Source organism: Polypterus senegalus, chromosome 6, assembly GCF_016835505.1.
Source record: "Polypterus senegalus isolate Bchr_013 chromosome 6, ASM1683550v1, whole genome shotgun sequence".
NCBI lineage: Eukaryota > Metazoa > Chordata > Cladistia > Polypteriformes > Polypteridae > Polypterus > Polypterus senegalus.
Window position 1 is genome coordinate 129,015,032 of NC_053159.1, and position 15,374 is coordinate 129,030,405.

Consider the following 15,374-nt stretch of genomic DNA (forward strand, 5'->3'; position numbering starts at 1 on the left):
AACAATATTGGTTCAATTATTAATTGTTGACCTATGGCCAGTTGCCTAAGGTGGAGATTAAAATTGTAAAAGAGAAAGTCAAAAATAGTATATATGTATATATATCCCTGAAATAGCTGCCTGTCCATATGGTTACCTAATGGATGGAAATGGAGCTGTGACACTCTTCCAGTTTCCGAAAGCCCACTATCAGTTCTTTAGTTTAGTCAACCATAAGAGTGAGATTATTATGTTGACACCACAGTGCCATGTCATTAATTCCTTTCCTTTGGGCTCAGATTTCATTGTTGTTTATCAGAACAAGAATGGGTGGTATAGCCAGAAATCCATATCATAGCATAATTGAAATTCTGATATTTTTTCATAGATACTGGGATAAGTATATACTTTTCACAAGGAATTTTATTTTTACATAACAATTTCAAGTTTATTAATGATTAAATTTACACACAGGTGTAATCATCAAAACTGTTCTTGCATTTTAAAATGGATGTCATGGAGTAGGAGTCCAAATGTGCAAATAAAACCTTAAAACTTCCCGAAATACATCCATTTTTCAAACCAAGAGTTTTATTGATTTTTTTTGTGTTGCGATAACACACTTGCTGTAAAAAAGTGTATGCGCATCATTTTACTAAGTTAAAAAAGCAAAACATTTTTATGAGATTCAGCCAATTTAAAAAAAAAAAATCCAACAGTGCATTTCACCTTGCTGATCGTCTACTTCCGGAGAAACCTTTTAACTCCAGGGCTATGGTTCCAATTTGAAAGGTCATCTCTACTAAATGTTTATGTGAACTGCTGCCTTTGCCCAGTAGACAATTAAACAATAACTACCATATCCTCAACAAGCACTATAAAATTTGTAGTTTATAATATATAACATAAATTGCCTTTCTCATTTTCTCAATAATTTTTATTTACTGTGGACACGACACACAACAGAAACTGCATATTTCTTGGTATTGATTGCACCTGTCAGCTTGGTATTGCTGTGTAGGTAGCCTAGGCTCTTTTAAAAATCTAGCTTTTATATTAAAAAAATCAATGCAGTGCAGACAGTTCAGTTCAGATTTATTGTTATCCGCAAAGTACAACAAAACTCTTGTCATCATCACACACCACTTAGGCACTCAACATGTGCCTTGCTTTATAGGCTTGGTAAAGTAACTAGACAGAATATAATAGTTGAAAAGACACAAACTGTGACTGTGATTCAATATGTGTGCCGGCATTGCCTGTAAAAAGTATGGTTTGAGTACACATGGCGTAAGAAAATTTGATTTGAAACACACATGCCATGGGGATTGGCTCAAGAAATTCATCCCATATACCTAGTCAACTAGTGTATCTCCCACTCCTATTTCATGCCTAGGGTGGCAATGTTGTCAACAAATCACAAATTCTTGAGTAAACACAGAATAAAGCTTTTGGGGATTGCAGTTGTATAGATGGATATTAGCCCACATATTGTCAGTCAGGTTTTAACAATATAGTTGGATTGTGTACTTCTCTATACTGTATTGCTGTTTTGACTGTAGAGAAAATGGTTCCAAACATAAATATAGCCATTGATTAGTAGCCTTCTAAATGAAGAAAGCTGCAATATCCAGTCTGCTGGAGAAATGACTCAAGGGCTGCTCAATTTCGGGTCATTTTTGTCAGGTTGTGTTTTAAAAGTTTTTCCATCCATCTATGCATCCATCTTCCAGAGCAGGTTTGCAGGGAACTTTGAGCCTCTCTAAGCAAGTATTAGGCACAAGTCTAAAATTTATCTGCATCATCTAATCCCTGCACAGTGTGCCAGTTCATCACAGAGTGAACATACATATGCACACCAGGAGCCAGTCTGGCATCGCCAATCCTCCCAACCTGCAGATATGTTGTCTGTGGGGGAGGATACCAGAGCACCTGGAAAAAACCCACAGGGAGAACATGCCAACTCAGTTGTCTTCCCAGAATGCTCACAGTGCAACACAGCAGTTGACAGTAGGATGTGAGTGCATGTCCACATATGCCCGCGCATCATTTTGGTGGAGCCCACTTTTGCTCTGCAGTCCTGTGGAATTTCAGAAAACCCAGTAACAGTGTATTGAAACTAGAATACATGACAGGAGCCTTTGCTATGGGGTGCCTATGAAGTAACAAGACATGTACACCATCTCTGCTTCCTAGTTTACCATAAATGCTAGCCAATAGCTAGAAGCTCTTGGCAAGAAGTTGCTGACAGTTTTTGAGTAAACACAAACTGTGTGTGTGACAGGATACCATCCAGTTGTGTGCCTCTTCTAGTTAGAATCTGTTTTTGAAATTATATATTGTAATCAACATGAATGTACTGGTTATTGAGTGTGTCCATTTTGCTTACTTTTCACAGCTGGAAGAGTGTCTACAGAGGATGAACATTTGCCCATTTTGTGATTTAGAGATGCCATTCTGTAAGCTCTCTGAACACAAAGCAGCCTGTGGAAGCCGGACACAGTTGTGCCCTGACTGCAACAAATACATAAAACTTGTTGATGAGGAGAAGCACTATGATGATTGTCCTGCCAAGCAACAGCAAATAGAACAGGAGGAGAATGAGGATGTTAAGAAACAAGATGCTAACATGGGCGTGTATAGTTTTGCAGATCGAGGTGTGTATGGGTCTTGGCTACTGCTTCTATTATAGTCACCTGTAAAGCAGATTAAGAAAACTAATATGAAAGGTTGTAACATTAATAGAAAACAAAAGCATTTTATGCAAATAACCCAGAATTAAGTGAGACAGACTCTTTAAACCACTGATGTTCATGATTGTCCTGTCTCAAAGTTAACACACCATCTCTCTGCATTATCTTTGGGAGAGAAAGAAAGGAAGGATGAGTTTCAAAGTTCAAATCCAGATGTTAGGAGTGAGAAAAGCAGGAGGGCTGAGTTTGTGTTGTATATGTGCTACACATTAGGCAGCTTAGTCTTGATGATTTTCTGTGCCGCCTTCACCAACCTCTGCAGTGCTTTTAAGGTTTTGAGCTGAGTGTGTCCTTTACCAGGTTGTTGGACTCCACTGTACAACTGTTGAAGTCAGTAGGAACAGACAGAGAAATCTGCGCTTTCCTCAGATGTCTGAGAAAGCAAAGCTGCCTATGATTCTTTTTGACCAGAGACAAATATGTTTTGTGCCCACTTCATTACATCAGTGAATATTAAAATAATTTTAAAGCTGCTTACCCTCTCCATAAGATCCCCTATAAAGAAGATGGGAGAGTGTTCTACCTTCTGCTTTCTGAATAATGTGCTAAGCCCTTTAGTTCTGCTGACGTGAAGGGTAAGATTGTTGTCCATACACCATTGTTTCAGCAGATAAACCTATTCCCTGTAAGCTGTCACATTACTGGTGGTTAGGCCTATGAAGGTGGTTCATTTAATTTTAGTCTGTGCACATTTATGTAAGTGAGCTTTTCAGTTCTTTGTTACTGGTGTGAAGGGAAGACTAAGGGAATTGCTGATCCCACCATGAAGTCCACTGCTCTTACAGTTAGGCCATTCATACTTAGTAGCTGGAGGTTACATGGACTTTTTTCAGTCGCTTTGAACTGTTATTCCTGGGGAATCTGCTTTGGACCACTGGAGAAAAGATCCATAATAATATTGAGATCCTTTATGGTTTCCTTTTCTAGGCTCAGGTCTAGAACACTCCTGCTGGTACTGTATGAAATCCATCCCTGCAGCTGAGATCAAGAAGCATGAGGTATGTTATGTTCAGCATACCCATGAGGGCTAATCTAAATGTTTTCAGAAAGACCCTGAAATAAGTATTCTATGGTGATAAGTTTGTCGCCAAAGTTTAGTCATTTCGTGCATGTCAAAAAACAGAAAATCAAATATGCTATCATGGAATTTCTAATGTAAGAAAATAGAACACCTTTGGAGATAGATTTTTGCCTAGTCAAAACCTGATAAGATTTTGAGGATGTAGTCATTATTGATAAATGGCCAACATAACTGGTCTGATTTGGTTTGGCATTGGTAGTGGTGGTCAGTCAAGTAAAGGAGTGAGGAAGACTGTCAACTATCTTCCCTCTGATTCATGAAAATGCTGTCACTGACATTGCACAAGTTACAAAGGCTGTTGTCTAAAGCTGTGCACCCAAAAAAGTACCACACTCGCCATATTTTCCACATGTTACTATTTGTGACTAACAACTCTTATTTCTTCTCCAATCTAAAGAGCTGTGTCCCTTGGACAGACTAGACCAATAATGAAAATGTTGAATCAACTACAGAAGAAGAGTTGCACTAGAAAGGCAACAAATTGAATTTGAGTGGCAGAAAAAAGTAAATGTTATAAGAAGTTTGTTTGTGTTCGCAGGGATTATGTTGTAAATAAAACATGTTTGGATTTGCTGGAGTTTCTCTTAATACGTTGGCTTTAAAGCTTTCTGATCTCACCTTGTACAGCCTTCCTGCACTTGTACTGTAACAACTCAGACCTCTGTTCTCATACCATTTTTTAGAGGGACTGCCGTACATTCTGTAGTCCAAGTGCTGGTATGTTTGATGACCCTAGGCCTCATTTTGGGGTGCACCGATCAACAAAATCACCCCCTTTCCTTCCCTGGAGTCATGAGGGATTAGGAATGCAGGAAAATGATAATTCAGATGAGATCAGAGCTTGTGTAAATTGCCATCTTGCCCTGCCCACTGAAACACTCAAGTGGCATGAGGTAATTAATTATCTTTTTAAATTAATGTAATAAACTATTCTCTTCAAAAACCACCTTTCCTGTGGGCCTGAACACTGCAGCCTTTTCCTTTCTGCACGATTTAAATTCTTGCTTTCTACTGATTTGTTCTCTCCATGCTGATTCCTACTCTGTGCTCAATAGGGTAGCTCTGTTCTCACTGCTTACAAACTTTCTTCTATTTTATAAGCAATATATACTGTAATAGAAGGAAGCATATGCGCCTTACAATAAGGTATTTACCCATTAACCTGTTTCCTCTTTCAACTAGGCTAAATGCTTACGCTATCAAGGACAAGATAATCTAGAGCCACATGGGGCACAATGTGATGAGAAGAGGTAAGATGGTAGGGTGAGATGGGAAAGAGAAGAGTTCTTAATAGTGATTGAAACTTTACTGTTTACTCTTTCAAATACTTTTTATGATTCATTTCTCTCATGAATAAATGCCAGGTAGATTGGTATACAGTACATATTTTAATAATGCCAAGAAGAAACTGCAGCAGTGCTAGATGCCACCTTACTGCAATATGAACTTCATGCAGCAGGGCATTTCAGGCCATCTGCATTTTGCTTTTTATTTTAGGCCTTGTTCACACGGGCGTTAAAATCGAGCGTTTTTGCGTTCAGTAGCGTCCGGTGAGCGGATCAAGCGCCGAGTGTTTTCTACGTAGGAGTCAATGAGAGTGTTCACACGGGCTTTGGTGACGTCGCGTTTGTCCGGCTGCGCGTTTATACGGCATCAAAAAAACGTTGCATGCCGCTTTTTCTTGGCGTTCAAAACCCAACGAACGCAAGAAAACCGCTTCTAGGTTCGTTTTCTCCGTGTTTATTTTACGCTTCGGAGGAGCTGGGGGGGGGGTCATTTCAGTGCATAACACCGGTGTAAGCGCACACTCGACTACTGTTTCCTTACCTCAAAGGGACAAGTAGTCTCTCTTCGGGGCTAACACCAAGTCGCATATTGGTTGATCGGCGTGCAATGTGGCATTGCACCAGCTGCAGCAGACAATCAAAAGTGGAAACCGACATCCGACAGTAATTAAAAAACTTTCGCAGAAATTTTTGCATTTCCTCATAAAGCACAAAAAAACTTCCTTTAACCCGACGTTGTGCAGGCTGAGGATGAACTCAGTAGCGGCGGCGATTTTTTCTCTCCCTACGTCGCCATATTACGAGTATTTTTAAAACAAGAAGATTAATATCTAACATAGCAAAATGGTCCATATTGAAAGGAGGCACCTCAAATAAAACGACAAGGGCTTTCATATCCAGTTCCCGACACTGCCTCCACAGGTTAACACACAAACTACAATTTGGGCTGCAGGCTGGCGTTAGACAGAGACAAACGAACGCCGGTGTAGAAGTCAATCGATCGCCACCACAAAATGCAACATAAACGTCTAGGACGTTCAGAGCAAGTTCGTTTATCCAAAAACCGTGTGAACAAGGCCTAAGTGTGAGCATGCACCAGACTTTCTTTTGCACTAAAGATTAAATCATTAACATCATAAAACCAACTTTTTCTTCTTATATTATAAAAGAGGTGAGAAGTGTAAGTTTTTATTCATACATTATCAAGGTAATGTACCACTACTCATGTTAACAATAGCATCTCATTTTACAGATCTCTTGAGGAAACAATTTAAGATGACCTCCTTCCTCCATTGATGGTTGTGGGAAATGTTCAGGCGACTCATGATGTTCACCCTGTTTTCATTACTAGGACATTCACAGCTAAGGATGATCTCCTTTGTCACACTGTGATGCAGCACAGGCATGAGTCTCTGTAAATACAGAACTACAAACTGCACTTGTGCTCAAACAGTTGAATCTGATTGAGTATACAGTCTTTTTTTCTGTATATGCATTTTCTAAAAATGTAATTTAAATGGTAAAAGAATGAAGTGGTAAAAGTACAGCTTTACATTATGTGGGAGTGGGAACTGTCTGTTAGCTTTGGATGGATGGGTCAGATCAGAAGTCATACTAAATATCAGCATCTGTGCCTGACAGTGTCTTTAAACAGTATTAAAAGAACAACCGGAACATTCACCATGGGAGAAAACTGGTACGCCTAGATCATAACACACACAACTTTACAAGACAGACGTATTCTTCACCTCTTGGTTGCAAAGTAGCTTATGTAAGTGAAACTAAAGCATATTTCCATTATGTACAGCTTTCTACGTAAAATGAGTATTTGTCGTCGTCACATATATTACCTTATTAGCAGATGAAAGAATCTACATAAGCAACAGAATCATTGCATTTGGGCATGTTGAGTTCACACACTGTTTTCAATGCTGGTTGTTATGGTTCTATTTCCGAGCACAGAAGTGAACATGATTTCCGAACAGCCAGCCCCACCTTAAACAAGCCTGTCAAAAGGTGATCAGATGTATAAAAGGAACTAATACTCAAATATTTTCAAAATTGACACTTTGAGTTTGTGGTTGGCAATGCTTTGGCTATCATTGCTGCTTTGTGGCTGCCAGGATTTGAATTTGATTATTGATTACATCTGTGTGAAGTCTGCACAATCTTACAACATTCCAGTGGGGTTTCCCCAGAGTTGTTTTTCCTTCTGCATCCGTAGAAATGTGCACTTAAATCACTTTAAATGCTGATTTTAAAGTGGCCTTGCATGGATGTGTGGACAGCAATGGTTGATCTGTACCTTGCACGTAATGCTTCCCTTCATAACTGTATGAAAGATGCAGAGAAACCCAGACTCTGGCTGATTTGACAAAGGTGGTGATTGTGCCAGGATTCACGTCAACTGTGAAGCAGTAGCACTACGCACTCTGTTTCTGTGTTTTCCCCTGCCAGGTACCTAAAAAAATAATCTTTAATGGACTGTGTATTTAAACATTTGTAACAAACGTGTTGTCTTTTCTAAGTCCAACTTAATTACAAAATGTACGACCTGTTTAAGAAGCACAAAAAAAAATCGTAATTGTGATTTACATGATTTTAGAATTAATTCATTTGTGATTTGTTAGTTTTCCTCTCTGGTACTCTCTTCAATATCTTTCAATCATTCAACATGGTAATAATAATCATTTTCAATTAAACTTGTAGGGTGTATTAATATTGTGTGATATTTTCTTTTTTACAGGATCGTGCAGATTTTATTTTCTGCTTAATATTGGCAGAACTAGTAGCTACATAACGATGTAGATATGATTTTAGATATACACTATATGACAAAAGTTTTGAGTTTGGGTATTTCAACCGCACCATTGTTAACAGGAGCATAAAATCATAGCATAATCATGGGATGGCACCTTTGCCACAGGTCCATTTCTGCTCTGCTAGATCTGCTCCAGTCAACGGTAAGTGCTATGATAGCAAAGTGGAAACGTCAAAAAACAAAAGCTCAGCCATGAGGTGGTACACCACACAAACTCTCAAAGCAGAGCTACGTAAGTGCTGAAGCACACAGTGTGTAAGAATCGCCATTACTCTTTTGTATCCGGACAAGAACTGTGTGGGAGAAGCTTTATGAAATGGGCTTTCATAGCCAGGCAGCTGAACACAAACCTAAATTAAGTGGTGTAATGCATGCCTCCATTGGATACTGGAGCAGCGGATCTGAGTGATGAATCACACTTAACTAGTTCGCAGTCTGGGTTTGGTGGATGCCAGGAGCACGCTACCTTCTGAACAGCATAGTGCCAACGTTAAGTTTGGTGGCGGGGGGATAGTGGTCTGGAGCGTTTTTTCAAGATTTTGGCTAGACCTCTTGGTTCCAGTGAAAGGATACTATTAATGCTACAGCATACAACGAGTGTCCTGCACAGAGCCCTGACCTCAGCCCTGTTGAACACCTTTGAGGTGAATTGGAACGTGAACAGCAAGCCAGGTGTTCTCATCCAACATCAGTACTTGACACCACAACTGCTCTTTTGTCTGAATAGATGCAGATTCCCCACAGAAGCACTCCAAAATCTTGTGGGAAGCCTTCTAAGAAGAGTTTGAGGGTATTACAACTGCAACGTGAAGTGGTCTTGGAATGGGATGTCCAACAAGCTCACTTCGGGGTAATACTCCAGTGTCCACGAACAGCCATGTAGTGCATATGTGCACAAAGAATAGTAATACAAATTACAGTATTGCCAATAGTTGCAATAGTCTGTTAGTAAACAAGTACAAAAAAAGAAGACCCATTCAGAAACTAAATGTATACTATGGTAATTCTGTGCAATTGAGGAATGTTGTCGAGATTGATATTCTCCACCAAAGTTCATGGGAATGATGCTCTAATAATTGTCTGCCTCCTAAGACTCCTCAGAAAGGAAAAGGGGGTATGCAAAGATTTAAAAGACCCCATCTTAAAAGGCTAATTTGAAATAAATGACTAAATAGTGCATTGCTGCCTGCTGCAGTTTGACAAAGAACATGGCCCACAAGAGTAATGTTCTTTGGGTAGGTCAAAATGGACCCTTTTGTGTACTCTAAAAATATTATGATTGAATAATCCTAAAAAGAATGCATGAAGAGACAAAATTAATGGATAAGCATCACTTTAGTTTTGTGGGTGAAACTTTGGGAGAGTGAGAAGCCTGCTATCTTGTTTGCCTCACTGATTTGAGCTTTGCAATCAGCGTAGATTTTTATTTGTGGGTATTTGTGCTGACAGCGTTCCAGGGTTTTATGGATGATTTTGTACCTAATGGTTAACATCATTATACTATATGTGATATAATGCGATCATGAAGATAACTCGGCTACAGCACATTTTAAGTTGTAGTATGTTAACACTGGCTGAAGGTAATGGTTTTGGAGAGAAAGTAATCCAAACAAGAGGTGATAAAGTTGTGACAACAGTCTTCAGTCACCAGCAAGGGGTGATAGGGATGGTCTCTGGTGATGGAATGCAATTAGTGGGGTACATTCTTGACAGTGGCAGACATTTGCACATCAGCTTCAAGCCAATGCCAAGCACTACCACAAGAAACAGTCCTGTAATGATCTGAGGGGATCCCACATTCAGTGAGAAGTCAAGCTTCTATTCCCCTTGAGATCCCAAAAAGAAGCAGTTCTGTCTTGTTTGTATTTAGTTGAAAAGGTTGCTGGGCACCATTTACAATACAGAGAGTACCTCTACCCATCCTCTTTCTACGCATACTGGCGTTCTGAAGGACTTTTCCATTCAGCAGTTCGGATAACTATTTGAAAGTACGACCTACTCACTGTTACATACCATGTAAGCCTGGAGGTTGTCATTATCAGATGTGTTCTTGTAAGAACTGCAACCCTTACAGAAAACAAATCCATTCTCCATTACCTATGGTGGAGCTACTAAGATTCAGAAATACAAAACTAAAGAAGAATGAGTCATTGACTTTGCTTCTAATGTTCGCTTTTAACATTACGCACCAATGAGAATCTCCTGATTTGTAAGGCATCTTGTAGTCCTTAACCGAGGATGGACTGGGGTAAGTAGTCACAATGGTATTCATTGTGCTGAATGTTAGTTTTTTTATTTTTATTTTGAAGCATTCATTTTGCACTACTTTATACTTTTTATTATCTAGACAAAGTTTACTTTTTCATTTTGTTTATGAGATACATACTGTAGTTCATATCAAATGTTAGCAAGTGGCGCATCAATGACGTGTGCAGATGTTCTGCTATAAATATGGGGGCTCAGTAACATGATGTTAACCCTTGGTTAATTAATGCCTGAAAAAAAAAACCCTTCTAGTGTAAATAGCTTATATCCAATGCAGGCTAGAGCTAATTTTCTTTTTGGCTTTGACTTCCTTCCATCCCTAACCCTTCTAGTGACTCTCCCTCATGCTTTGCTCACTTATAATTTTTGTCCTTTAGCTTTAGATTTTTTTTTTTTTTTTTACATTTATTGAATTTACGTAAAGCTGGTAACATTCCAAGTCAAACCTAACAAAACTAAATTCAATTCAACCCCTACCTATGAGAAAGAGAGGAAGGCTAACAGCCAGACTAAAACATTTCAGAGTAGTATAGCGGGAAAGGAGTCTTTCTCCCCAATATAAGTGATTATTCTACAATATTATAGATTAGATCCTGCCAAGTTTTAAAGTTTTGAACAGATCCTCTAAGAAAGAATTAGATTTTTTCCAATTTCAAATAGTATATAACATCAGTTACCTACTGACTTAAATGAGGTGGGTTAGGATTCTTCCAGTTGAGCAAGATAAGTCTACCTGCTAATAGTGAAGTAAAGGCAATTACAGTTTGTTTGTCCTTCTCTACTTTAAGCCCATCTAGGTGTCCACCAAACACAGCTGTTAATGGGTTAGGAGGGATTGTGACACCAGGCTGTCTGATTTTAATTTGATACACTCCCAAACCATGTGGACTAGCGAAGCTGGAGCTTGATTGCAACAATCGCAGATTGGATCCTGACCTGGACAATTTCAAACAAGACAGATGTGCAAATGTACCATGAAGTATTTGTGTTAAAAAATTTTTAGAAATAAATGAGAGGGAAATTGGAAGGACTGTTCAATGTATATCTGTTCTGGTCTACAAAACACGTGGATAATTTTCTCAGGGAAGGAAACTCTACAGTGCAATTAAAATGTCTCTCGAATGAATGAAAGCAGTAACAAGCCAAATAGTTAAATACCAAGTTTCAGTATCTGCAAGGACTGTCTTCTAATTAGGAAGTTGGCTGGAATGAAAACCTGCAGCCACTATGATTGGACTGTTGCTTGTGGCGCCTTGGTGTAGGTTCTTTCCCTAATAATCCATGTAGCACTATGGATAGCTGCATTGACTGCTATTGTGTATGTAAATGATAAATTATCCCATTCCCTCATTAAGCACTCCATGACTGCACATCTTTTCTTATTCTCACCTACGCTCTTGCGACTGGGCTGGACTGTTCTATAAAATCCTGCATCTCACACTGATCATGGACCTGTGGTACACCTCGCCATATACACTTGTAAGTAAAGACAGCTGAAGGAATCCAATGGAAGAGCACAATACTATAACTGAGTCTTGGACAGTTACTTGTATTCTTTTTGGGGAAACGAGGCATTGTGTGGGAGATGTTGGTTAATTAGTGAGGCTCACATTCAAAGGGCAATGTGAGCTGTTTTATACTCTTAGAATCATCCTTTGTGCTGAAAGTACTTGTATCAAATAAGAGCAGATGCTCCCACATTTAGATTTAGATTGTAGCAAATTAGCCTCTCCAAATTTTCAGTTTTAGCTTCACATCTCTCTCTCTTTGTATGTATATATATATATATATATGTATATATAATAATCGCTTCGCTCGCCAACCCCCGTGCAGGCGCTACATGCTAGCTACTTCACAGATGGTATGCGGATGTACAATTTAAACAGATTCTAACAGGAAACTGTAAACGTTTTAATACGAATGGCATATCAAGATCTCCTTTAGTGTCTAATGTTATCCGTGGAAGATGTACTACATTACCATTCTTGTCGCCTGTTAAAATTTTACGTCAGAATTGTTTGAACAATTTTGAATACAACTAATCTTGTCCTATTGCATAGCTCATCACTCAGACATAAATTATGCAATAAAATTACGATACATCCTTCTTTCAACAGTAAATTGGCTGGTGGATGACCAGACAGTGTTAATGGTTGTAGATATTCTTCTGGATATTGTAAGTTGATATTTTCATCTTCCACACCATCACCACCAACTGTTTCAGCATAATATATTGATACTCATTTAAGCAATTTGGCGTGTAACTGATCAATTTTTGAGTTAACTTCATAGTTTCTCATTGCTAGGTTTGCACGTGTACTCAGTTCTTCTGTCGATAAACCTTCGGGATGAAATTCTTGGATAAGATTTGGACATAATAAGTCTTCTTCACTTGGGAACTTAAAGTGGGGAAAACATTAAAATTTATAAGAGCGGAGAGAGCAGAAACGGTGTCTGTCAAAAGCATTTACACGAATGAGAGGTGAGAAGACCGTGGTTGAAAATGGTTGAGAGGAGAGCGGGACTTGAAAAAAATCTCTTGGCAAAAGTCTTGTCTCAAGATTTTCTTTTATTATCTATATATATAAAATCCTTTTCGAGTTTGAAACGGAAATTACATATGACCACGCGTATGACCACAGAACATACTATACAGGAACTAATCACTTCGTTTGTGGATGCCATTTTTTTATCGTCCTACGGATTGTTATTGTGCGAGTTATTTTACTGAAATTGAAAAGAAGTAAACACAAACACGCCGATCTATCTCATAGAAGTGCGCTCCGCGTCGCCCTCTCCCAGCCCTCCTCTCTGGACTCCAGTGCTAAGCCATCTGCCGCCAAGTGCGTTCTGACGGGAAGTTTTATTTATTTGTCCACGTGACTGTCACGAAAACAACTTTTTTTTAATTGGCAGTACTTGATAATAGAAGGGATGAGGAAAACAGCTTTGCGTCTTTCTACTTTTTAACTGCGCAGAGCTGTAAACAATGTGAAGGCGACACCGCCTTCCGCGACGAGGGGTCGTGAGAACAAAGTGGACGCTCAGAGGCGCAGAATGTTGGGCTGCTCCGCTGGGTCGAGAGCTTTGCAGTTTCGGGCGGCATCCTCTTTTCTCGCACTGTTTAAATCTTTGGGAATGAGTGTAATCGGCACCATCATAGCAAAACTGTCTTTGTAAATTGCACTGCACGACTACTTACTGTCCCTTAAGGTGAGTTCAGGTCACTAAAACCCCGCAACATTCAAGGTTGCTTTTGTGATGAATTCTTTTAAGAAGATAGAGGGTTTACATCTAAGAAGATGTACAGTAATCCCTCTTTGATCGCGGGAGTTGCGTTCCAGAACCCCCCGCGATAGGTGAAAATCTGCGAAGTAGAAACCATATGTTTGTATGGTTATTTTTATATATTTTAATCCCTTATAAACTCTCCCACACTGTTAACATTATTAGAGCCCTCTAGACATGAAATAACACCCTTTAGTCAAAAGTTTAAACTGTGTTCCATGACAAGACAATGACAGTTCTTTCTCACAATTAAAAGAATGCAATCATATCTTCCTTTTCAAAGGAATGCATGTCAGGAGCAGAGAATGTCAGAGAGAGAGCGAGAGAAAAGCAAACAATCAAAAAATCAATACGTGCTGTTGTGCTTTTACATCTGCGCACCGTGATAAAGCGGCGCAAAGAAGGGAGCAATGTGAAGGTAGTCTTTCAGCATTTTTTACAGGAGCGTCTGTATCCTCTAGGCAAACAGCCTCTGTGCAAACAGCCCCTCTGCTCAAACGGACCCTCTGCTCTTACACCCTCCGTCAGGCACAGAGCATGTCAGAGAGGGTGAGAGAGACAGAGAAAAGCAAACAGTCAAGCACCGCTCGGGAAGCACATCGTATATCATTGAGGAGATTTATTTAATACGTAATACATGTTCTGATTGGGTAGCTTCTAAGCCATCCGCCAATAGCGTCCCTTGTATGAAATCAACTGGGCAAACAAACTGAGGAAGCGTGTAGCATAAATTAAAAGACCCATTGTCCGCAGAAGTCCGCAAACCAGCGAAAAATCCATGATATATATTTAGATATGCTTACATTTAAAATCCGTGATGGAGTGAAGCTGCGAAAGTCGAAGCACGATATAGCGAGGGATAACTGTCCCAACCTCTTCATGTTAAGTTTTGGACTTGGGAATTGTTTTGACCTTCTGCCCGTTAAGCACGGAATGGCAGCGTCCACATTTCTCAAAATATTTTTTCTCTTAAATCACAGGCACGTAGTGCAAGGTAGTCGGGCAGAAATTTGCAGGATCGCATAGAAAATGTAATTTCTATACCACAGCGTATTCACAAGGGATCTCCTACTGAAAGATGATCCAAATACATTTAAGCTGCTGTTAGTGCTACCTACCTGTTGTGTTATAGCGCCTTTAAAATGTACTTTACCTGAAAGCACTCCAGTACTGCTCAATGTATCTTTACTTCTTACATGTTAATGTTTTACTGTTTAATAATTTATATACTACATTTTATTTTTTTCCCATTGCACTCAGTGAGCGAAGCCACTGGGTAATCATATATAGTGTGTGTGTGTGTGTGTATATATATATATATATATATATATATAAATATATATATACAGTGATCCCTCGCTATATCATGCTTCGACTTTCGCGGCTTCACTCTATCGCGATTTTTTTCTCATACACGCTTACATCACTACGCATGCGCTTTCTGAGAACTTTTATCTAAGCCCTACGATGGCTCCTAAACGTGCTGCTTTTTATAAGCCTTCTGACAATAAAACTAAGTGCCGGAAGAAGATGCTTACTATCCAGGAGAAGGTGAAACTCTTGGATATGATTAAAGATGGCAATACCCTACAAAAGCCTCCTCACGCATATGAAAAGACACCACCAGCAACTGCCTATCAAGATGTTCTCCAGTCGCGCACCCAGACACCCACTGCCTACTCTTAGTACTTCTTCACTGAAGACAACAACGCACCTGCTGAAGATACTGCACCACCTCTGAAGACTCTCCTACTGAGGTCGTGCCTTCATAGGTTAGTGGTTGTGTGTAATTAAATGTATAGTACAATAATCTACTATATAAAAGCGTTCGGGATTGTTCTTCCATCCCGTGAGTGCAAAGCGTAGCGGTATTCCGCTTATTACAGACTTACTACTTGCAG

At 39.4% G+C, this 15,374-nt stretch overlaps 1 protein-coding gene across 1 annotated transcript in view; it reads left to right on the forward strand.

Annotated features, from left to right (window-relative positions):
* The window catches only part of xaf1 (XIAP associated factor 1), a 38,920-nt gene extending 31,102 nt beyond the window's left edge, over window positions 1-7,818 (forward strand). Inside the window, exons 4-8 of the mRNA XM_039757161.1 lie at window positions 2,378-2,636; window positions 3,660-3,730; window positions 4,497-4,706; window positions 4,996-5,063; window positions 6,352-7,818. Of these exons, the coding sequence (XP_039613095.1) occupies window positions 2,378-2,636; window positions 3,660-3,730; window positions 4,497-4,706; window positions 4,996-5,063; window positions 6,352-6,373 (630 nt within the window). The 3' untranslated portion in view covers window positions 6,374-7,818. The remainder of the gene's footprint in view (window positions 1-2,377; window positions 2,637-3,659; window positions 3,731-4,496; window positions 4,707-4,995; window positions 5,064-6,351) is intronic.
* Window positions 7,819-15,374: the final 7,556 nt, after the last annotated feature.